A 21,912-nucleotide genomic window follows, 5' to 3' on the forward strand; every position below is an offset into this window, starting at 1 on the left:
CAAAATACCGAAGTAAACCACGAGAGAAAATAACCCGATCGCAAGAACACGGCGCGAGAGAACTAACTATTCGACTTAGCCCCTCCTTTTTCCATAAACAAATACGCACACTGGCGAGACAGCCATAGAAGTAACTTTAGAAATCATGGCGAGCTTTCGAAGCCCCGCCCCACAGAGGAGTAACTGGGGTCGAATCCTGGCCAAAACTATTTATTGCGGCTATTGCTGTTATTATGCCTTAATATGAACTAAAAATAGTAAATAACTAGTTTTTGGGACAATTTGGTATCTATCCACCTACCAGTGCAAAGGTCATTTTTCTAGACCCTCCCGAATACTAGTATTTTCGAGGTCATCTTTGTGAATACATTTGTTTTTCCCGATGCATGAACAATTAGTCAGTGGAAAAAGGAGAAAAAAGGGATACCTGTGCACATCTTTATAGATATACATTTTGCCAAACATAGTATTTGGCCCTACAGCATTTTGGTGTACCTCAAATTAGTAGAAATATCACCAGGCTAAGATAAACGAATGCGGGATCTATCGGTCCTTTCTTATTATTTCCTCTTCTTTTTCTTCAATAAGCAGGACTTTCAAGAAATATGGAATTAAAGGAAACGTAAATAGGAGGCAGGAAAAAAGGTAGCATACTGCAAAAATGGTAAGTTTTCTAGTACACATGTTTAAATTTATATATAGAAATCAAAGTAATACACTAAATACACGTCGATTTCTTCTTTCCTGAAAGGAATCGAAAGTTTTACTGTAATGTTAAAATCCAAATGATACAAACATTACAGTAAGGCGGGGCTGATTGATGGAACGATGACCTCGGAACATGTCTGGCTCTGTACACGAAATGGGTCATCGGAAAGTCAATTGAGCTAACACCTACCTAAATCCGTGAACCAAGTTATTTGCATGAATATGTTTAAGTACATGCAAACATCTTTTTTTCTGTAAATCACTACCAGCTAGTGGGAGATAGGATGGTTAACACACACACACACACCATGATACAACTGCTGATATCATGAATATTAGTAACATTAGGGGAAAGTGGGTACACATGATCCCACTTTTGTTTTTTTCACATAACTTTTTAATGAAATAAAAAGTTGATTGCAAATAAGTCATTTTGCGGTCAATTCGAATTGTAAGAGCTTGGTCGCGAAACAAAAGTTTCAGTTCAAGGTACTTTATGTAAGTTATTACTTCTATTCCTATACATTTCGGAAGTGTGTGTGTGAGAGAGTTAATGATAGGGATCAAGAGTACCCAGGGTTACAGGGATTGAAGGTGCGTTTGTACGAGGTAAACGAAATTTAATTTTTCTGTATAATTTGTGTAACTATTTATTTGACAAATGTGTTTGCCTAGACAAAAGCCCTTATAAAATAATTGTAGTTGATAAATTCATAAATAATTAGTTCGACGAACTCATACAATCGTTCAAAAATATTGTAAAAAGATCTTCGAGATGAAATTTAACCCATAATAATCTAATAATGACTAAAATATCACGATAACATGGACAGTTACAAAAAGTTTCTGAAATCATGAACACAAATCACACAACTCGTGAAAAAATATCTAAAATCGTGACTAAGATCCTGAAATCATGAACTTTAATCACTCTGCTCATAACTAAAATATCACGATAACATGAAGAAAAATTACGAAAATCGCGACTAATATCATGAAATCATTAACTTCAATCTCGCTAGTCTGTCAGAAAAATCCGGTAGACAAATCATGTATAAAATAGCACGATAACGTGATGAGAAATCACAAGAAACGCGGATAAGCTCTTGAAATCATGAACAACGTTTGATTGTCGGCTGTGAATTCCCAAATCATGAACAAGAATCACAACAAAAACAAAATATGCCCAGTAGACTGCCCAGAAAAATGATGAATTTTTGAAAACTCAATCGGCCCACCCCTGAGTCGATTCCTATTCCCACCAGAAGTACTTGCACCAAATTTGAAGCAAATCGGACAAGTCTAACTACCGGACCAACGTGCCTGAAGTTTGTATGGAATTTTTCAACAATTTACATGGAGAAAACTCCCTAGTTCGTATTTTCGCCACTAGGTGGCACTGTATGCATCGTATTATCACTGTAAGTGAAAATAAGAAAGATAATTTAATTATCTACGACTTTGTCGAAGACTGCTAGTAAATCCGGCTTTGTTCAAAGAAGTTATTAAACTTTTAACGAAGTGATGTCTGAGTCAGTTTTGCATGGGGCCTAGCAGTGCATGGTTGTGTATCAGTACTCGAGTCCCGCGAACTATACATTTTTGTGAAATAATGGTTAGATTTAGCTAAATAGTATGTTTACAATAATTGTCATAAATAATACGAGCTATGTTTTGGTTAGAAAATTTTAGTTCTACCTGTGACCGCATAGAGGGCGCCAACTTTTCATAGAAGAGAGATAGAGTATCAAGATGTTCGGATGAAATACTGAAAAATACCTGTTCTATAACTTTGTAGAAGACACCAAATTTCTATCTCTCTCCGTTGAAAAGTTAGTGTTGGCGCCCTCTATGCGGTAACAGGAGGAACTAAAATTTTCTAACCAAAGCATTACTCGTATTATTTACTATAATTCTTGTGAATATACCATTGAGCTAAACGTAACGATTATTTCACAAAAATGTTTAGTTCGTGTGACTCGAGTACTGATACACAACCATGCACTGTTAGGCCCCATGCAAAACTGACTCAGACATCACTTCGTTAAAAGTTTAATAACTTCTTTTAACAAAGCCGGATTGACTAGCAGTCTTCGACAAATGTGTAGACAATTAAATTATCTTTCTTATTTTCACTTACTGTGATAATACTATGCATACAGTGTCACCTAGCGGCGAAAATGCGAGCTGGTGGGTTTTCTCCATGTAAATTGTTGAAAATTCCCATACAAAATTCAGCCACTTTGGTCCGGTAGTTAGACTTGTCCAATTTGCTTCAAATTTGGTGCAAGTACTCCTGGTGGGACTAGGAATCGACTCAGAGGTGGGCCGATAGGGGTCATTTTTTTCCTGTCACTCTAATGCCCAGGGAACAACAACAGTAACCCATATTTATAATTTCAGCAACTTGGTCACGGTTTTCGTAAATCTTTCAGTTCATGAAATCGTGACCTTTTGTTCATCATTTTTCGTGTACTCTGGAGGGCCACTCGCCGATCAATAGAAATAATTAATATCCATTCACCGATCATATGGGCATCTATTCACCGATCACTTGTTTTTTGCTCATTTTTTGGCCGATTAACAGTTTATAAATGCGAATTTTACTAGTTTCTAAGGTTTTATTGATTTGAAAATCTACATGTCATTCATGAAAAACTAATTAATGCTTCTAACATTTTTTGTGTTATTTGTATAATTGATTTTGGAAATGTTCTCAATTTTATCAACCAGGAAAATTGATCAATTCACTTGAGTGGGATTACGCGAGGTTCCTTCTAGTTGTTGAGTTTTTTTATCTTGAGTGTGAGATTTGTTCAAGAAACGAGGGCAGAACTTGCACCAGAGAGATAATTATTATTGGGTGTTTTTTTATTATTTCGCTTAAACTAATCACCCTGGTTCTTGTAAATGCCAGGTCGCTTACTCAAATCGGTGTGGTTTGTTCAAGCGGAATGCCCAGTTTGATTCTGGGTTAAAAAGTTTTTATTTGCAGAAAATTAGATCAAAACTTGTTCTGTATGCCTTGTTAATTCTGGTTGAATATTGATTACTTAGAAATATTAGCCATAAAACAGTTTTATTTCCTTAGATTGCAAGTTGGCTTTTTAAGCGACAAAAACGAAGCGCCAAAATGGCGATTGATGCGATGCCGTATACATAAATGACTATTTGGCAAAAAAATAAGAGATACATACTGAAAATTTATATTATATTCATGTTGTAAGTACTGCTTTCATGTTTCGCTTTAATTTTAATTTCTTAATTCCATTTAATATTCGAAATAAAACGATTTGTGCGTCAAAATGATCGGTGAATGGAACCGATTGGTGGATGGGCTCTGTACGGTATTTATTTATTTTAATAAACCGAAGCTGTTAAAATATTCTTCTTTAGTCCGTAGATATAGCTTTATAACCCTGGCGGGCTGACAAAATCAGATCAAAAAGCTGACAAAAATGGGGACTGATAAAAACGGGTCTTCACTGTACTGTGATCAATTGCTTTCCGTGAGATATTCCACGCAATAAACAAGAATTGGGTCGCTTTTTGTAAACACCACATGGAAATCTACCGCGAGCATTTTCAAGAGACTTTATTTCAAAATAGGTTTCTAACATGCATTTTGCCTCATATGTTGAACATACAGATAGGGCAATATCGTGCTTAAAACTTTAATTTCCCATCAACTCTACTGCACCGCACTAAATGTTTGTTGGAAATGGCAATCAAAATATTTCTCACAATTTTCAAGACAACAGAGAGCAATCTGTATATCATTTCTAGGTTTTCAATATGGGAAATTATAATTGAGCGAAACATTAGCAATTCCCAATTCCATGAATTATTCACACATGTAAGCGTTTTCGTACACGACTCCAGCGGAAATTGAATGTTGGACAAACACCGAGGGAAGCCTTCCCACAGCAGCGCACTTTCCACCCAATCTCCATAAGCAACCATATGTTTTCCATTTCCAATGCGAAGCGGAGGAAATTTAATATGTTGATTCAGCATCCTTAACAGTTACACTCTATTCTGGTTCACTTACCGTCCAGCAGATTGGGGTAGCGCTCCTCCGAGTCGTAGAAATAGTTGCTAGCGCTGTGAACACTAGCCACAAACATGACCAACAGGCATATCAACAGTCTTCCCAAAAAAATCTTATTCATTTTGACTCATTTATTTTGCACGGTCCAGCAGGAAACACTTTCACTCCTTGATCCTTATCACTTCCGGTTTCCAGATGCAGCTATTTATTGACGAAAAGAAAATTCCTATTTTTGTTACCGATGCGATAAAGCAACAAATTCATAAGCGACTCTTCCGGTTTATTTCGCGTATTAATCTTCCTTCACTTCAATTAGCACAGCATCATGTCTTCGAGCAGAGCACACGACACCAGTCCCACGCAACCAACGGAGCACCAGAGTCAAGCGGCGGATGTGCTCCCACTGTGTGATCACACCATCAACCGGATGTCTCTATCTCAGTCTCCTTCTCTCTCTCTCTCTTAGCTATCCGGTTTTCCTTTAGTCAACCGCGAGCAACAGTAACCGATAGGAAAATGATGAACTGATAGCAGCAGGCGGGTGTTCTTATATGGGTTTCCCACCCGGCGGCAGTTCGGGTTAGTTGTAGTCGGAGCCGTCGCGACGCACGAATCGGGACGAGTCGTGTTTCATTTTCCCGACAATTCCGAGGCGGCAAACAGCAGCCGCCGGAAAATCTTGCGCGCCAAACCGAACGGAGTGCTACATTCGCTACCTTCGGAGAAAAATGAGCAGTTCCTCATCATGTAAGTTCGGGCGCCGATTATGGCGACTTTCATAGATAGACGGCGACGGTGGTCTCATTGTGGAAACCGGACAACCGTTTCGTAACCGGCGACTAGTCTGACCGCATGGTGTACGGATGACTTGGTGTTTAGGTACCCACGCAAACAAGAAAAAAAGGGCAAAAGGATGATTCTGTCATGTCGTATATAGGGATGCTACACCGTAGTGCAAAAATGATTGGATTTTTGGAGAAATGTTCACAATAATCCGTTCTCACTGGATTAGTATTTTTGAGCAAGTATGACTGGAACAGAGCTGCAACTAATTGGGATAGTGGTTTTCGGGTTGTAGGATGTTGGCACACACGTTAAAAATAACTGGATTAGAAACAACTAGGTGGGATAATTAGAAATGACAAGCAACTAAATATGAAAATCTCAGGTCAAATTGAATTTGATAATCAAACCACTATCGGCTGGCTCGTAATTTTTGTTGAACTCTTACTGTATTGATTTCCTCAGTAAGCCACCCGACTAAACACAAACCACAGACTAACAGACATAACATTCGAAAACAATTATCTGTCCGCTTTAATATAATTTTAGTTGGGACGGTGGTCGCAAATGCGATAATGGCGTCACTTACATATACGCATGTATACGGGGAATAGATCACTAGTGAAAAATTGTTTCCGAGTCTAATACTACGTTCACACTACGAGTTAAAACATGTTTTAACGCTATCTTGATGACATTTTTCTTGTTGCTAATTATTATAACGTGTTTTAATTCTATAGTGTGAACGTAGTATAAGGGATAATCTACTTGCAAATAAGTGTTTAGGATGCGTTTATAAAGGGCTGCTAGTACTGTGGCAAAATTGATGAATTTTTCGGAAGAGTTTCCTCATTGTATTATGTCTGTTTGTCTAAGCTGAAACCGCTTGTTTCTTCATATCCTCGCGTTTCTGGGATCACCGTTAGGTATTACATCGGGAGTTGTGCTCCTGCACTTTTTTTCCTGGAGTGTCATCGAGACGTATACCGATCTTCATAGGCATTGTTATCGGACCCAACTGGTCCGCGCGCACCTCATCTGCTACATGCCATGGTCCGCACTCTGCATGCATCGAACCGTAGGAACAAACCCACTGGGCTCATGGCAGATATAGGGCACTTGCAGAGCGCATATGTATTGGTAAGCCGTTGGGCAGGCACAAATGACAGTTGCATATAATGCATATGGAGCGGATAGATTAATTTATTTTAAATAATTAATTCACAATATTAAGAGCAAATATGAGAAAATGTAATGTATTATAAGAATCACAATTAAACATTCATTGCGTAACATAATGTTTTCTATTGTTTTTAACCGGATACGCGGACAAAATAAGTAAAGCATTACCGAAGCTATGCTTCATACCCATGGAAATAACGAGCATTCCAAAAGATCTTTGCCCAAAAAAATGTTTTTTTTTTTCAAATTTGTGAAATATCTTGTGCATCGGGAGTTGTGCATCGGGAGTTTATGCATACAAAAAAGCATCTAGACTTGAAAGGTTTTAAGGACTAGACGACTTAAGGGGGCGGGGGGGGGGGGTAAGGGTTTCAGTATGAAGAAAACACTTTTTGCGATTTTTTTGGAAATTTGAGTGAAGCGAATTAATCACAACTTGTACATTATAATATTTCATTTCATTAACATGCTGTAATTTTTCTATGCAAAAATATCAACAAGCGAGTCGGAGGCGAAGCTTTTCGTAGAACGTCTCTGAAAAAAACACGATTTGCAGTGTTAACTGCCATTAAAAGACTACTGAACCGATTTATTTCAATCTTTGCATATTCATTCTATGTAAAAAATACCTAATCCCTACGTTGAGTTTTCGAGATAATTTTTCAAAAGTTTTGCTCGATTCGCTTCAGGTATATTTCTAAAATAATCGCAAAAAATGTGTTTTTTCGTACTGAAGCCCTTTACCCGTACTCCCACCCCCTGATACAAGTTTTAAACGTGTTGAATTTGGCTGTCTTATCATAAATAGTAGGGTGAAATTTTATGCTATTTCAATGCATATTTGTAAAATGTAATTTGTAAAAAATATAAGTTTTCTTTTTATAGGTGAACAAATATGATATCCGAAGTGAGTGGCAGTAGATTCCACAGAAGCAAACCAAATGTTTCTTACACACAGAAAAAAAAAATTGTAACATGTCACCCTGTCCCATAATTAAAATTAATAAATAAAAGAAATATGAATTTGTATTTGAGTTTGTTTGATAGGAGTTAGGTGTAGAATTGTTTAATTAAATTAACTGCCAATTCAAACACTACCGCTACCAAACCGTCCGAGTGCGATCATCAGCTACCAAAGCCGGAAAACACACAACGCTCACAAAGATCGCAGTTGATCATATTGGGGGCTCGAGATCAGCTTGCGGGATAGCTTCGCTCTCTTTGGCTTCACCTTTTGATCAAGCAACACGTACTGGTAAATGATCGTCAAGTGTGTCCAGAAAATCGAAGCCACGTATCAAATCGAGTTCCTCTTAGTGAACAAAAGCCATCTAACGCCATCCCTGCGATCAAGCTCACGGTGAAATCGGAATATAGTGACCGGGAAATCGTTCAGAATCGGATCAAGAAAAAAAAGAGTTTCCCTCGTAATTCCACCATCCCGAGCTCGGAAATAACTTTGCGTGCGCGCGCGTGTGAAATAGTGCCACCTTAAGCGAACCCACCGTCCGTTGATGACCTCGCGAGTGTCGGAAAATCGTGGTGTGGCCGTCAAAAACACCACTGTGGCCGTGGTGCGATAAGTGAACCCGTCCCTCAAGCCACCCCGGAATTCACCGAAGAAGAGTACCGTGAGTGCCCGAGCGTGATTGCGTGCTGGGAGAGAATAGCGGTCCACGTCCAATGGCAGTTAACCTCTCTAAAGAGCTAGTTTAGGCAGCCCTCGAGAGAGTCAAAGGTGAGTCTGCATGCTCATAGGTAAGCGAACCCTAACTTACAAAATGTTGGTAAAAACAAGAGTTTTTCACTCTTAGCAAAAAACAACCAACGCATATTCTTAGTTTAAAAATAAAACTTTTGTTTTGACTACTATTCTTGATTTGCTTAAAAGGAAAACTTTTACTTTGATTATTATTCTTGATTAATTTAAAAGTTTTACTTTCAACCTAATAGTTTGCGTTGGTTGTTTTTTGCTAAGAGCAGAACACTCTTACTTTTACCAATATTTTTTTTTCTGTGTGTACGTTTACATTGATACCAAGTCGGTCTACTTCAGTGCATTTAGTATTGTACATTTCCGAATAATTGAACCGAGCTGTTCTGCATAATTATCCGCCAGCGAAAAGCGAAACCATACTTCCTCATCACGATTGTCCTTTTTTGCAACCATCGACTACACACTAGAGTGGCTCGCGGTTGTATGGGAAAGCTTCAAAATGATTTAAACTAGCGGGCACAGCACTTTTTGAGTTCATTTTGTGGTCTCAAATACCTGCGTAAAATTTGGTAGCGGTTGGTTGCTCCCCGGGTTTGCGCATTGCGTTCAATGCACTGTGGTCCCAAAGCTGTATTTAGGAAGACAAAACTGTTTGCGCCAAAACCGTTGGTTTTAGATATATAGTACCTTCGGCAAACTTTGTTAGTACTTTCTTGCCGATTTTTTTATCTTAGTTAAATTAGGGTGGTCCTTGTGGTTAGGGTGTTCAAAGTATCAACTTCTTAGATATGTAAAATTTAGCTACATAATGTTCTACAAAGTTATAAATCAATCAAATTGAAGCAACTTTTCTGAAGAAACTATGTGGCTATCTCTAATGGTTCATGTGCTATGATTTTTGCAATATTTAAGGTGGGGTGGCTCTTTAAAAATTGGTTTTCTATTAATATCTTTTTATGTGTTCATTTCTCGCTAATACTTTGTTCTAGAGGTTTTTAGAACTTTTGTAAATAGACATTTTTGCCGAAGCAATAAAGTTTCTATCTCTTTTGTTTGCATAGTTACAGGCGATTTTCAAAACAAAAATGGTTTTTTTCAAAGCTAAATATCTTCCAACATTGCAAATGGATTTTCAATTTTTTAATTTTATTTGAAAGATCGAAACTTTTGTAGTTTTTGGTGAAAAAACTGCGGGAGCGTTATTTCTGTAAAATAAATAATTAATTTTTGAAAATGGTTTATTTTTCAACAAAAATTGTTCATAACTTTTCAAATAGACGAGATAATAACTTTGTTACTTCAGCAAAAATCTTCGCCATGCAAAGTTCTAAAATTGCTGCAAACAAAGTATTTACGATAAATCAATGTATGAAGTGACAAATGAGAAATCGTGATTTTAAGAGGTCACGTTTTCATCGCTCAATCTCTTATGGTAAAATCAACTGAGAAATAGTCAATGTGTGTTGTAATGAAAATCTATTGAATATGTGACACTGTTTGAAAACACAACATTTTACCGTACAACTACATGTTAGCGTGAATTCACAATAGTGTTAATAGCGTACTATAGTAAACTCTAAATAAAAGTTATCTATTACGGGGCCAATAAAGCAAGTACCGTCATCATGCATTATATAGATGCTAGGGAATTATGCTTTAGGAGTTATTTTACCAGTTCGCGGTTAGCGATTTTCAGGCCTCTTACTTTTATTTGTTTTGAAGTAACAAAAAATTGAGAACCTTTCCTTAACCTACCCACAGCCGTCATTATAGTCGATAATTAATTTATACTTTCAAATATTGCATAAATGTTGGAAAAGCATACAATAATTTCCGCTGCTATGAATAACAAACTCGTTTCAAGATTTTATTTTAAGATAACAAGACGTGAACTAAAACATTTTCTTTCTAGCATTCGTTTTGAGCACTAGTCCAAACCAATAAGGAGCATAGTGCATAGTGAGCATAGATAACTTTTGTTGGCCGATTTAGAATTAACGATAGTTTGCAGCTAAAACTACTGTAAATCCACTGTACTATTTAGGTGTACGGTAGATTGTTCTTTCAAAAACGTTTACAAATCCAATAGAATTGCCATGACATTCGGTATTATCACACTCAATGACTATTTCTCAGTTAATTTTACCATAAGAGATTGAACGTTGAAACGTGACCCCTTAAAATCACTATTTCTCATTTGTCACTTTATACATTGATTTATCGTAAATAGTTTGTTTGCAGCACTTTTAGAACTTTGTATGGCGAAGATTTTTGCTGAAGTAACAAAGTTATTATCTCGTCTATCTGAAAAGTTATGAACGATTTTAATTGAAAAATACACCATTTTCAAAAATAAATTATTTTTTTTACAGAAATAACGCAGTTTTTCCACCAAAACCTAGAAAATTTTCGATCTTTCAAATGAAATTAAAAGATTGAAAATCCATTTGCAATGTTGGAAGATATTTAGCTTTGAAAAAAACCATTTTTGTTTTGAAAATCGCCTGTAACTATGCAAACAAAAGAGATAGAAACTTTATTGCTTCGGCAAAAATATGTATTTACAAAATTTCTGAAAACCTCTAGAACAAAGTATTTGCGAGAAATTAACACATAAAAAGATATTTATAGAAAACCAATTTTTAAAGAACCACCCTACCTTAAATATTGCAAAAATCATAGCACATGAACCATTAGACATAGCCACATAGTTTCTTCAGAAAAGTTGCTTCAATTTGATTGATTTATAACTTTGTAGAACATTATGTAGCTGAATTTTACATATCTAAGAAGTCGATACTTTGAACACCCTAACCACAAGGACCACCCTAATTCAACTAATATAAAAAAATCGGCAAGAAAGTTCTAAGAAAGTTTGCCGAAGATACTATATATCTAAAACCAACGGTTTAGCCGCAAACAGTTTTGTCTTCCTAAATACAGCTTTGGGACCATAGTGCAATGTTTACATGGGATTTTATATGGGGAAATTAATTATTTTGCATTTACGTTAATAAAGATCGCTATTTCACTGAATGTGAAAAACCAGCTTTATAAAACTATAGTTAAAACCTTGGTTAACAACTTTGTCGAAGAGCGTAACTAGCTACGAGTTTTCAAAAAATAGTTATAACGATTTTAAAACTTATGGTAAAATCCAAATGAAGAAATTGATTACTTTTTCCAACACTGCCGGTGTACCACCGACATCGATATTAAAAACTAAAATAAATGAGAATATAGGGTGATGAGCCCATTATCACTATGTTTCTATTATCACGCTACCCATTTGAAGCCGTTGGTTAGAGCAGTGTCTGCCATCTTTGTTAAACGCATTGAGTCAAATGGTAGCGCAACAATAGGGGCACTCGATTCGTGTTTTCGTTGCGCTCAAACACGAGAATTTCACTGTTTTCAGCGCATGTATGTTATTATCTTGGTACTTAACAACGAAGCAAAGCTGTTGATGACAATTTGTACGCATTCCATTGTTTGTAGGCCGAGTAATTAATGATTCAGTGAGGCGCCCTCCTTAGTATGGTGAAAATAGGCACTTCACCCTATTCATCGCAGAGACTTGATACCTTTGAATGAAATATTCAGAATGAATTTCTAAATATCATAGACGTAGTCAGAAAATGAAAAGAAGAAGGGGGGGGGGGGTATGTGTACTCCCCAGTCCCTGTTTAGATTGTTTTGTATAAGACAAAGAATCATTACGCCTTGTAAATGTCAACGACTGAAGTTTCTTAATATTTTGATAGACCCATATAAGAATCATACTACAATCTTTGTGGTGGGAAATAACATTTACAATATTTAGAATTTACACCTACAAATTTATTTGTTGATTTTGCTTGAGGCAAAAACTAACTCAGGTCTTGAAATCGTGTAAGGTTCTCACCTGAAGTATATTTCTGGTTCGCCAACATCACCTTTGTTTTGCGTGAACCTAACTCAATTCCATCATAAAACGCTTGTTTGAAATAACTATCCTGGTTTCGTTCCTAGATTCTCAAACCAAAACGTCAATAGACACAATTCTAAGACTTCAAGGAATGTAAGGATATGCATTTTTTTTAAATTCTGACTCTGCACGACTAAGAAATAGGATTTTAAAATATGTAAAACTTATCACCCGCTGTACCATTTTAAATGAGATAACAGTAGAGCCATTAAATAGTAGCACTCAAACACGTAAGATTAATTTTTAATTTGGCGGTTTAAACCTGCGTTGAAAATGTGCTCCTTATGTTATACTAAACTATCTAAACGGGGAACTGGGGAGTACACAAGCCACACCCCCTCTTGTTTTCATTTTCTGGCTACGTCTATACTATTCAGCAATTCATTCTGAACATTTCATTCAAAGGTACCAAGTCTCTGCGATAAATACATTCTCATTTATTCAAGTTTAAAGTATCGGTGTCGTGGTGTACTGACAGTGTTGGAAGAAATAATTAATTTCTGCATTTGGATTGAACCATAAGTTTTAAAATCGTTATAACTATTTCTTGGAAACTCGTAGCTAGTTACCCGGATAGAATTTTACAATAGCATTTACCCTACAAACAATCATAAAACAATAAATATTATAGTTGTTACTGTTTCAACATTGTTCGATGCAAAGTTTTCACAGCAGATTTACAAAAAAATTTCATGTAACAATAAATTTTACTGTTAAGCAAAAAACTGATACGGTAAATTCACATTGAATGGAGAAAAATCGATATTTTTAATGTTAAGATACATAACCACCCCCCTTTTTTACTGTAAAAGTCTATTTTACATTGTAATTTACTGTAAAAACGTTAAAGTTTATTGTTTTTGTATTGTAGCATAACACTAAAACTCACTGTAAATTATTGTAAAATTACTGTACTGTCACAGTGAAAATTATGGTTTTGTTACTGTACATTTCTATTCGGGTACCGTCTTCGACAAAGTTGTTAACCAAGGTTTGAATTATCGTTTTATAAAGCTGGTTTTTCATATTGAGTGAAATAGTGATCTTTATTAACGTAAATGCAAAATAATTGATTTCCCCATATAAAATCCCATACAAACTTTAAACGCAATGCGCAAACCCGGGATGCAACTGATCGCTCCCAAACTTTGCACAGGCCTTTGGGACCACAAAAGGAACTCAAAAAGTGCTGTGCTGAAAAATGTCATTTTCGAGCCACTCTACTACACACGTTCTAAACGCGAGTTTATATGTAAAAATCTTCAAATTATCCTTTGTGTTTATTGACTTATATGTCAATAATGTCACAGATTATTATTATGGAAGTGGGTGGATTTATTGTTGAGAAGAATATCGTTTTGCTCGAACTTTTAACTTGCTGCATGGAACGTCAACATGCAATGTGTGCCCAACAGATGCTTTGACTGTGTGTGTAGCAAGAGCCCTATACACATCCTTCAAGTGTCACTTCGGCAGGTATAGACTGTATAGCAGCTGTCATGTGTGATCCCGGTGAGTAGACAACCAGAAGCAGGCAGAAGAACGTGTCAAAATTTATTGTACAAGTGAGTGAATTTATAAATTGAATAATTGAAATACTTGGGGTTTATTTAGCCTAAAATTACCGCTTTAAAATCTAAGTTACAACTACTTACAAGCCTAGAAGGTGAAATTCTATATGCTACATACTCAAACTAGGAGTTAAAACGAACTTAAATTACTTATGCTATCTTAACCCAAAAGCCTATGTAATAGCGACGCCAGTGCAGTACAAACCGATACAGGAATCAGCTTCCTCAGCAGGAGACAGCCAATTGAACTATCAACTGAATTTCCAAATCCTACGCTGGTTGTTTTTTTATTGTTGGAGGTTACACGTTCGGAAATAACCCTTTAATGCACGTTGACCAAAATTGTCAACATCTTATAATATTCGTTTATGGATTGAGTTTAAATTGAGCAATGTCGGGTCGGTTCAAACCAGACTCCAGCGATAGCGAATCAAGTCACAGACAGCATAAAGCAGGAACCAGGAGCCAGTCAGAACCAACTAATTTCCAGTATCCCTCAGTTGCAGCAGCGAGAACAGCAGCAGCCGAATAAAACAAGCAAGTCGGTCAAGCAGAAGGCTCTTTCGGAACAACCACCCAGGGGATCTCTCTCAATAGTCTCATTCGCATCTTCTAAGGACTCGCTGCTGAAGCTGGAGGTATTGAAACTGGAAGAGGAGCATGTGCTTGATCAACAAGCAGCAGAGAAGCAGCGCTTGTACGTGGATGGGAAATACAACATTCTCCAACAGATGGCAAGCCGGACGAATGTGTACTCCCACGACGGTTTGAGTCGCGTGAACGACTGGATAAATGATGTCAATACGCTTCAGAAGGAAGGACAGATGGTCGATTCGGTTCCAAAACACAACCCACAACAACATTCAACGCTCAACGCTTCTGACAGGTCAGAAGACCATCAGGACATTTTGAATGGGCAGTGTTCGGAACAAAACGCATCGCATCGAAGTAACCAATCATAGTCTCGAGTTTCCAACAACGGTAGCATACATTCTAGGTCAATTTCAGCGCAAAATTCGGAAAGATGTGACCCTTGTCCAGATAATCAGTCATCCGTTCGAAACCCCAGCCACACCAACAGATCTAATTCGATCACCAATCCGGACCGAGCGCAGCAGCAGCCATTTCCACAGGAGAGTGGATTGCGTACCAACGCGCATCGAAGTGTAGTCGATCCATTATACATCGGAACACTTTGAAACCGCAACAATCCTGTCCGCCCACCCGGGCAGCTCGACAAGCAATATCAAGGGATCTACCTACGTTTTCTGGTAATCCTGAAGATTTCCGATCTTCCTGTCATCGTTCAACAGCACAACAGCGATGTGCGGATTCACGACGGACGAGAACATTATCCGGCTGAAGAAGAGCTTGAAAGGACGAGCATACGAAGCGGTGAAGAGCCGTCTGATGCACCCCTCTAGCGTTCCAGGAGTGATGGCTACTCTGAAGATGATGTTTGGGCAACCCGAGGCCATTGTATTTTCTCTGATTGCCAAGATCAATGCCTTGCCACCTCTGAGGGAGGACAAGTTAGAGACTATACTCGACTTTGCGGTGAATGTACAGTGGATGCGTGTGGGCTGGAGGACCACCTACAATGTCTCCCTACTTCAGCAACTCGTCAATAAACTGCCGCAGACGATAAAGTTGGACTGGGCGTGCCATCGTCGAGCTCTACCTAGGGTCAACTTGGCGACCTTCGGGAACTGGGTCTACTCTCTTGCTGAAGCCGTGAGCACGGTGGCCGTCCCTTTGATTGTACAGGAGCATAAGCCGGCAGGGCGCCACTCGTGCCCAAGGCAACGTGCAAGGGTACATGTAAAGCAGCAAACAAATGCAAGCGTTTTCTGGAACTATCTCGAGATGCGAAATGGGCTGCGGTTCGGGAATTTGGTTTATGCCGAACACCTCCACCAAATACCGTGCATTCTACGTCTGTACAACCTGGACCGAGCCAAAGGCATCATCGAGCGTCGTCGTCTGCTATACTGCTCCGATACTTACCCGTAGTACTGCAAGGAATCAACAAGGCCGTTCATGCCTATGCTTTCTTCGATGACGATTCAGAACTAACACTTCTCGACAGTGGGTTGGCTGACGAGCTTCAGTTAGATGGTGAAGTCAGTCCACTATGTCTGCGGTAGACAGGAGGCAAAGAGCGTCACGAAGAGAACTCTCGAATCGTTGACGTAGGAATAGCAGGAGTAAACGGCAACACCAAGGTGTTTAATCTGCGTAACCTAAGAACGGTAGATGAACTACTGCTTCCACGCCAAACTCTGGACATCACCGAGTTGTCGCAACTGTATCCAGACCCACACTTACGAGGCCTGCCAATAGAACCGTATCATGAGGCACAGCCGCGTACCCTGATAAGACTGAAGCACGCACGGGTCGGTTTGGCTTTGCAAAACAGAGAAGGTCGAATAGATCAGCCGATCACGGCTAAGACAAGGCTTGGATGGACTGTATACGGTGGCCATATCGAAGAAGCTCCCCATATTGTCTAATGTGCGTTTCACGAGCACCACCCAGAAGAACAGATGGACGAAAGCCTATATCGTAGTATGAAGGAGTATTTCGCCTTGGATAGTCTCGGAGTATCGAAACCGGACAACATACTCCTATCTACCGATGATCGTCGGTCACAACACCTGCTGCAGTCACTTACAAAATTCAGAAACGGTAGATACGATACGGGGCTACTCTGACGATTTGACGACATTCGCCTCCCTGACAGCCTCGCGATGGCTCTTCGACGGTTTTACTCTCTTGAGAAACGCATGGAGAAGGATGCAGTGTTAACCGAAGCCCTCAACCGACAGATTGCAGATTATATTACCAAAGGATATATCAGGAAGCTTTCGAGTTTGGAGCTTGCTCAGTCATACACTCGTACGTGGTACCTTCCCGTCTTTCCCGTAACAAACCCAAACAAACCCGGGAAACTGAGAATCGTAAGGATGCAGCGGCCACGGCTTACGACCAATCTCTTAACTCCGGACTACTACAGGGTTCTGACCAGCTTTGTTCTCTAATATCCATACTTCTTCAGTTCAGGGAGCATCGAGTTGGACTGACAGGAGACATCCGTGAAATGTTTCATCAGGTGGATATCCTAGAAGAAGACCAGCAGTGCCAACGGTTCTACTGGAGCGACGAGAACGGAGAAATCGCAACATACGTTATGCGTGTGATGACATTCGGTGCCTGCTGTTCCCCGAGCTGTGCTCAATACGTTAAAAATGCCATCGACGAGCGCCACGCACAGCTTCACCCAGTAGCAGCGGAAGTCAAAACGAAAAGGCACTACGTGGATAACATGCTGGTGAGCGTAGCAACAGAAGAGGAAGCAATCAGTTTGGCACAGGAAGTGAAGTTCGTACACTCACTAGGCGGGTTCGAAAACCATAACTCTGGTCATGTATTGGCAGCCCTGAAAGAAGAAACCATCAAAGAGAAAAATCTGGATCTGTGATCCGAGATGGCCATCGAGAAAGTGCTAGGGATGTGGTGGTGTACGTCGTCGGACGCCTTCACCTACAAGGTCGGCAGGAGCCGGAATGATCGAGCGCTGTGGCAAGGCCAACCGTATCCTACTAAAAGGGAAGTACTCCGGGTGCTCGGACTGATTGCTAACTTCCTGATGGTCCTGAAGATTTTACTGCAAGAAGTTTGGCGATCTGGCAACCAGTGGGATGACCCGATCAGCGAATCTTCGTTCGAAAAGTGGAAGCGGTGGCTGCAGGTTCTCCTGCGAGTGGAACAGGTCACGGTCCCGCGATGCTATCGTATTCGGACTAGTTCCAGTGCAAATTATGAAGTACAGCTGCACACATTTGTCGATGGCAGTGAGAACGGCTTTGCCACCGCCGTATATCTACGTTTTGTCCAGAAGGGGATCGTGGAGTGTGTCCTAGTCTCGGCCAAGACACGGGTGGCACCGCTGAAATTCACTTCAATTCCGAGGCTTGAACTCCAAGCAGCTGTTGTAGGTGCAAGATTAGCACGATCGATTGGAGAAACTTTTTCTATTCCAATCCCTAACCGTTTTTTCTGGATCGATTCATGGGACGTAATGTGCTGGATAACCTCGGATCATTGACGGTACTCCCAGTTTGTGGCGTTCAGAGTGAGCGAGATTCTCGAAATCACCGAGATAAATGAATGGCGCTTGGTGCCTACCAAGCTGAACGTAGCCGATGACGCTACCAAATGGACTGGCCAACCGGATATGACTGCCAACAGCAGATGGTTTAAAGAACCAGATTTTCTTTGGCGTCCGGAGGCGGAGTGGCCACAACCGCCGACTAAAAGCGGTTCCTCAACCGCAGAGCTTCACCCCAATCTACTGATACACTACACGGCTTCTTCGAAGCGATGCGTCAATATCGTCGTACATGTATACCCCTTTCCAGCCAACTGCAAACTGCAACTCCAAGGGAAGTCGATCGTTACAGGTCACCAACAGCAGAAGAAGCTCAAGAAGGCAGAGAGCTACCTTCATCGCCACGCGCAACTGGAAGCGTACCAAGGAGAAATGACCCTGTTGCGTAGGTCACAAGAATTCCCGGAAGAACCACGCAAGCAAATTCCAAAGAACAGCGAACTTATCAGCTAACGCCCGTACTGGATCAACGGGGCGTCATTGTGATGAAGGGTAGAACACGGTTCTGCGACTTCGTTACAGAAGATGCAAAGAATCCAATTATTTTACCTCGCGACCACCACCTAACCACCTTGATCATAGCATACTACCACCAAAAATACCACCACCAGAACCATGAAGCCACCATAAATGAAACCCGCCAGAAATACAAGATTTCTCGACTACGAGTTTGCTACGCTAAAGTCAGAAGGCGATCCCAACAGTGTAAGAATGATAGCTCAGTTCCACGTCCTCCAATTATGGCCGATCTCCCACCAGCACGACTCGCGGCATTCTCACGTCCGTTCACACACGTTGGGATCGACTACTTCGGGCCAATTGGGTACGTCAACGGTAAAAGAGTGGAGAAACGATGGGCAATACTCGCAACCTGTCTAACCATTCGTGCGCAGGGCCGGCGGAAAGCGTTGGTAGTATGGGTAGTACTACCCACTCGAAAATAACCGAATGGGTAATTACCCACTCGAAATTTTGAACCATTTCAAAAAATTTAGATGCGCAACGCATGTATCTCGCACTACACACATTTGATAACATCGATGTACCACAATTCCATTTGCATAAATGAACGTGATTTAATGTAAATGTAATGTAAGCGTATGCATTGCGAAAAGGGAAACAATCCTTACTAATGGACCCCTCACCCTATGCTTTCTACCCACTCGGGCGTAAAGTGTTTCGCCGCCCCTGTTCGTGCGATACACATTGAGCTGGTACACTCACTTAGCACGGATTCATGTATCATGGCTCTGCGCAGCTTTATCGCCCGTCGCGCTACGCCCAGAATGATATACAGCGACCGTGGGACAAACTTTGTCGGCGCAAGTCGAGAACTACGGAATGCCGAGTCCGCTATCAACCAACAGGCGATAATGGCAGAATTCGTCAGCTCCGAAACTAAATTGTTGTTCAACCCTCCAGCTTCGTCGCACATGGGTGGCAGTTGAGAACGTCTGATACGAACTGTTAAAAAGAATCTGGCTGCCATCTGCCCGACGAAGAAACCGACTGATGAAGTACTCCAGAGCCTTCTGACTGAGATTAAGAACGTAGTGAACTCTCGGCCATTGACCCGCGTTCCGGTGGACGATGAATCGGACCCCGCTCTAACTCCGAACCATTTCCTGCTCGGTTCCTCGAATGGAACGAAGCCACTCACTGTAAACGACGACAGCGGCATCGTGTTGCATCAAGGCTGGCGCGTATCGCAAACGCTAGTCAATCAATTCTGGAGGCGCTGGTTAACAAACTACTTGCCAGAGATTACCCGAAGAACGAAGTGGTTCATCCATACGAAACCCGTGTGTGCAGGAGACGTCGTTGTCATCGTCGATCCGAAACTGCCGAGAAACTGTTGGCCGAAGGGAAAGATCATTGAGACTTGCAATACCAGAGACGGTCAGATACGGTCAGCCACTGTACGGACGGTGAATGGCATGTACTAGTGGCCTGTAGCCAAGCTTGCTGTGCAGGATGTTCGGTGCGACGGAAAGTAAGCCAACCACAGGATGGCGTACTGGGGGGGCAGTGTCATCGGACCCAACTGGTCCGCGCGCACCTCATCTGCTACATTCCTTGGTCCGCACTCTGCATGCATCGAACCATAGGAACAGTTCGTTTGGTTTTGCTCTGCTACCTATCACGATCTACTCGGATAATCCCGACACTGAACTCAGCCTACTCCGAACGATAGTTCCCCGACGGATAAATTTCTCCCAACACCGATACCCGCTTCCTTGAGCCATTTAACTACCAGTTTTTTCGGGATCTACTCGGATATTATCCGGCGGTGAACTACCCTACTACGACTGAGAGTTCCCCGGCAGCGGAATTTCTCTCGGTACCGGAGTTTATTTCGTGAGCCAATTAGCACCCATTTTTGAATTCCCCGGCAGTAGATTTCTACCCGATACCGATGTTCGTTTCCGCCATTTAGCTCCCCGCTTCGTCCCGATCTACTCGATCTAGTTCCTGAAGGTGGACCTAGCCTACTCAACGGGCCAGCCAGCAGGTGTTGAGGTCCAGCGATTTTGGGAGCCTAGCATACGTTTCACTGGCGCTCCAACGACCCACTGTTAGCTGTTTGACGCGGTCTACTCGATCTAATCCCCGGCAGTGGATCTAGCCTAGTCATGAGCTACCCGATAAGGTGTCGAGGTCGGTCCGGTGTTTCCAGTAAAGACGTCTGGTTCACTGGTGCCACGACGATCCGAACTCGTGCTACGTCGCGTACTACTCGACTGGTTCCCGGCACTGAACCTAGTCTACACCGACACGGGGCGTTCCCCAGCGGTAGAATTTCACCCGTAACCCGATTTGTGGTTCCACGACGGCGTTCTAGCCAATGGTACTTCGCCACTTCCTCTGCAGCTCGGAGAGTATACTTATTACCACTTTGTTGACAGCGTCCCAGATATGGTCGTCGTGACACACCTCTTCGACGATATTATCCACAGTTATTCCAGGCATTATCCTCCGGACTTCATCGAACCTGAGGCGTTCAAAAACCACGTGTTCACACACTCCGGGCAAAGGGGTGACGAAACATGTCCAAGCCGATGCAGGTACTTCCGCAAGCATCCATGCACAGTCAAAAACTGCGTCAAATGAAAGTACACCTCTCCATGCTTCCTATGTACTCAAGCAGGGTAAGCATTTGAGATGAGTCGGTGGGTCCACCTTCCTTTCTCCGCGTTGTCCCACTGTTGCTGCCACCTTAGCCAACGAGTCTGCTCGGACCAGTCTCCTTGCATTACGTGCATCGGCCTCAGTCAGAGTGATGCCGATGCACAGTGGTCCAGATCGCTAATTTAGGAGGAATTTTTACTTTCTGACAAACCTGTATAATTTAGCCGTATCATGTCTTAGGATGAATTTGTGTACTTTAGAAGATGCTTCTTTTTATTGGAATAGTTATTAGGGTGGTTCTAATTTGTCTAAAATACGAAAATAAACTTTTTACTGATGAAAGATAGAGCTCCACAGTCTTCCACAAAGTTGTAAAGTAACTTATTTTGAATAAATTTGTTGAACATATTAAAGCTCTATCTCTTTTAGTTTTTGTTATACAAGAAATTTAAAAAAAAAGATTAGGGTGTTCCTGAAAAAAACGTTTTTTTAGTATAACTTTCGTATCTTTTACTTTTTGTTAACACAACCTTTGAACAGCTTATTGAAAACTTCAAGCCGAGTATTTTTCTCCAAGACACCGAAGGTCTAACTTTTTTCTTTAAAAAGTTATGGACACTTTTCGTTAAAAAA

The 21,912-nt window shown here is 40.7% G+C and overlaps 2 protein-coding genes across 2 annotated transcripts in view; one reads left to right on the top strand and one right to left on the bottom strand.

The window, feature by feature from the left end:
* Positions 1-5,287, bottom strand: part of LOC131679070 (U8-agatoxin-Ao1a-like) — an 84,893-nt gene extending 79,606 nt beyond the window's left edge. Inside the window, exon 1 of the mRNA XM_058959623.1 lies at positions 4,760-5,287. Within this exon, the coding sequence (XP_058815606.1) occupies positions 4,760-4,880 (121 nt within the window). The 5' untranslated portion in view covers positions 4,881-5,287. The remainder of the gene's footprint in view (positions 1-4,759) is intronic.
* Positions 5,288-17,466: 12,179 nt separating this feature from the next.
* Positions 17,467-20,096, top strand: LOC131679644 (uncharacterized). Its single transcript, XM_058960376.1, has 4 exons — positions 17,467-17,973; positions 18,100-18,535; positions 18,583-19,061; positions 19,626-20,096. Exons 1-4 carry the CDS (start codon positions 17,467-17,469, stop codon positions 20,094-20,096), a joined length of 1,893 nt encoding a protein of 630 aa, XP_058816359.1.
* The last annotated feature ends 1,816 nt before the right edge of the window (positions 20,097-21,912 follow it).

The sequence above is a fragment of the Topomyia yanbarensis genome, chromosome 2 (assembly GCF_030247195.1).
Source record: "Topomyia yanbarensis strain Yona2022 chromosome 2, ASM3024719v1, whole genome shotgun sequence".
Classification (NCBI taxonomy): Eukaryota; Metazoa; Arthropoda; class Insecta; order Diptera; family Culicidae; genus Topomyia; species Topomyia yanbarensis.

Coding starts and splice junctions, on each gene's coding strand:
- LOC131679644 (XM_058960376.1), top strand. CDS start 17,467: ATGGCCATCGAGAAAGTGCTAGGGATGTGGTGGTGTACGTCGTCGGAC. Junction 17,974..18,099: donor TTGAACTCCAAGCAGCTGTT/GTAGGTGCAAGA, acceptor CGGTACTCCCAG/TTTGTGGCGTTCAGAGTGAG. Junction 18,536..18,582: donor AGGAGAAATGACCCTGTTGC/GTAGGTCACAAG, acceptor CAAATTCCAAAG/AACAGCGAACTTATCAGCTA.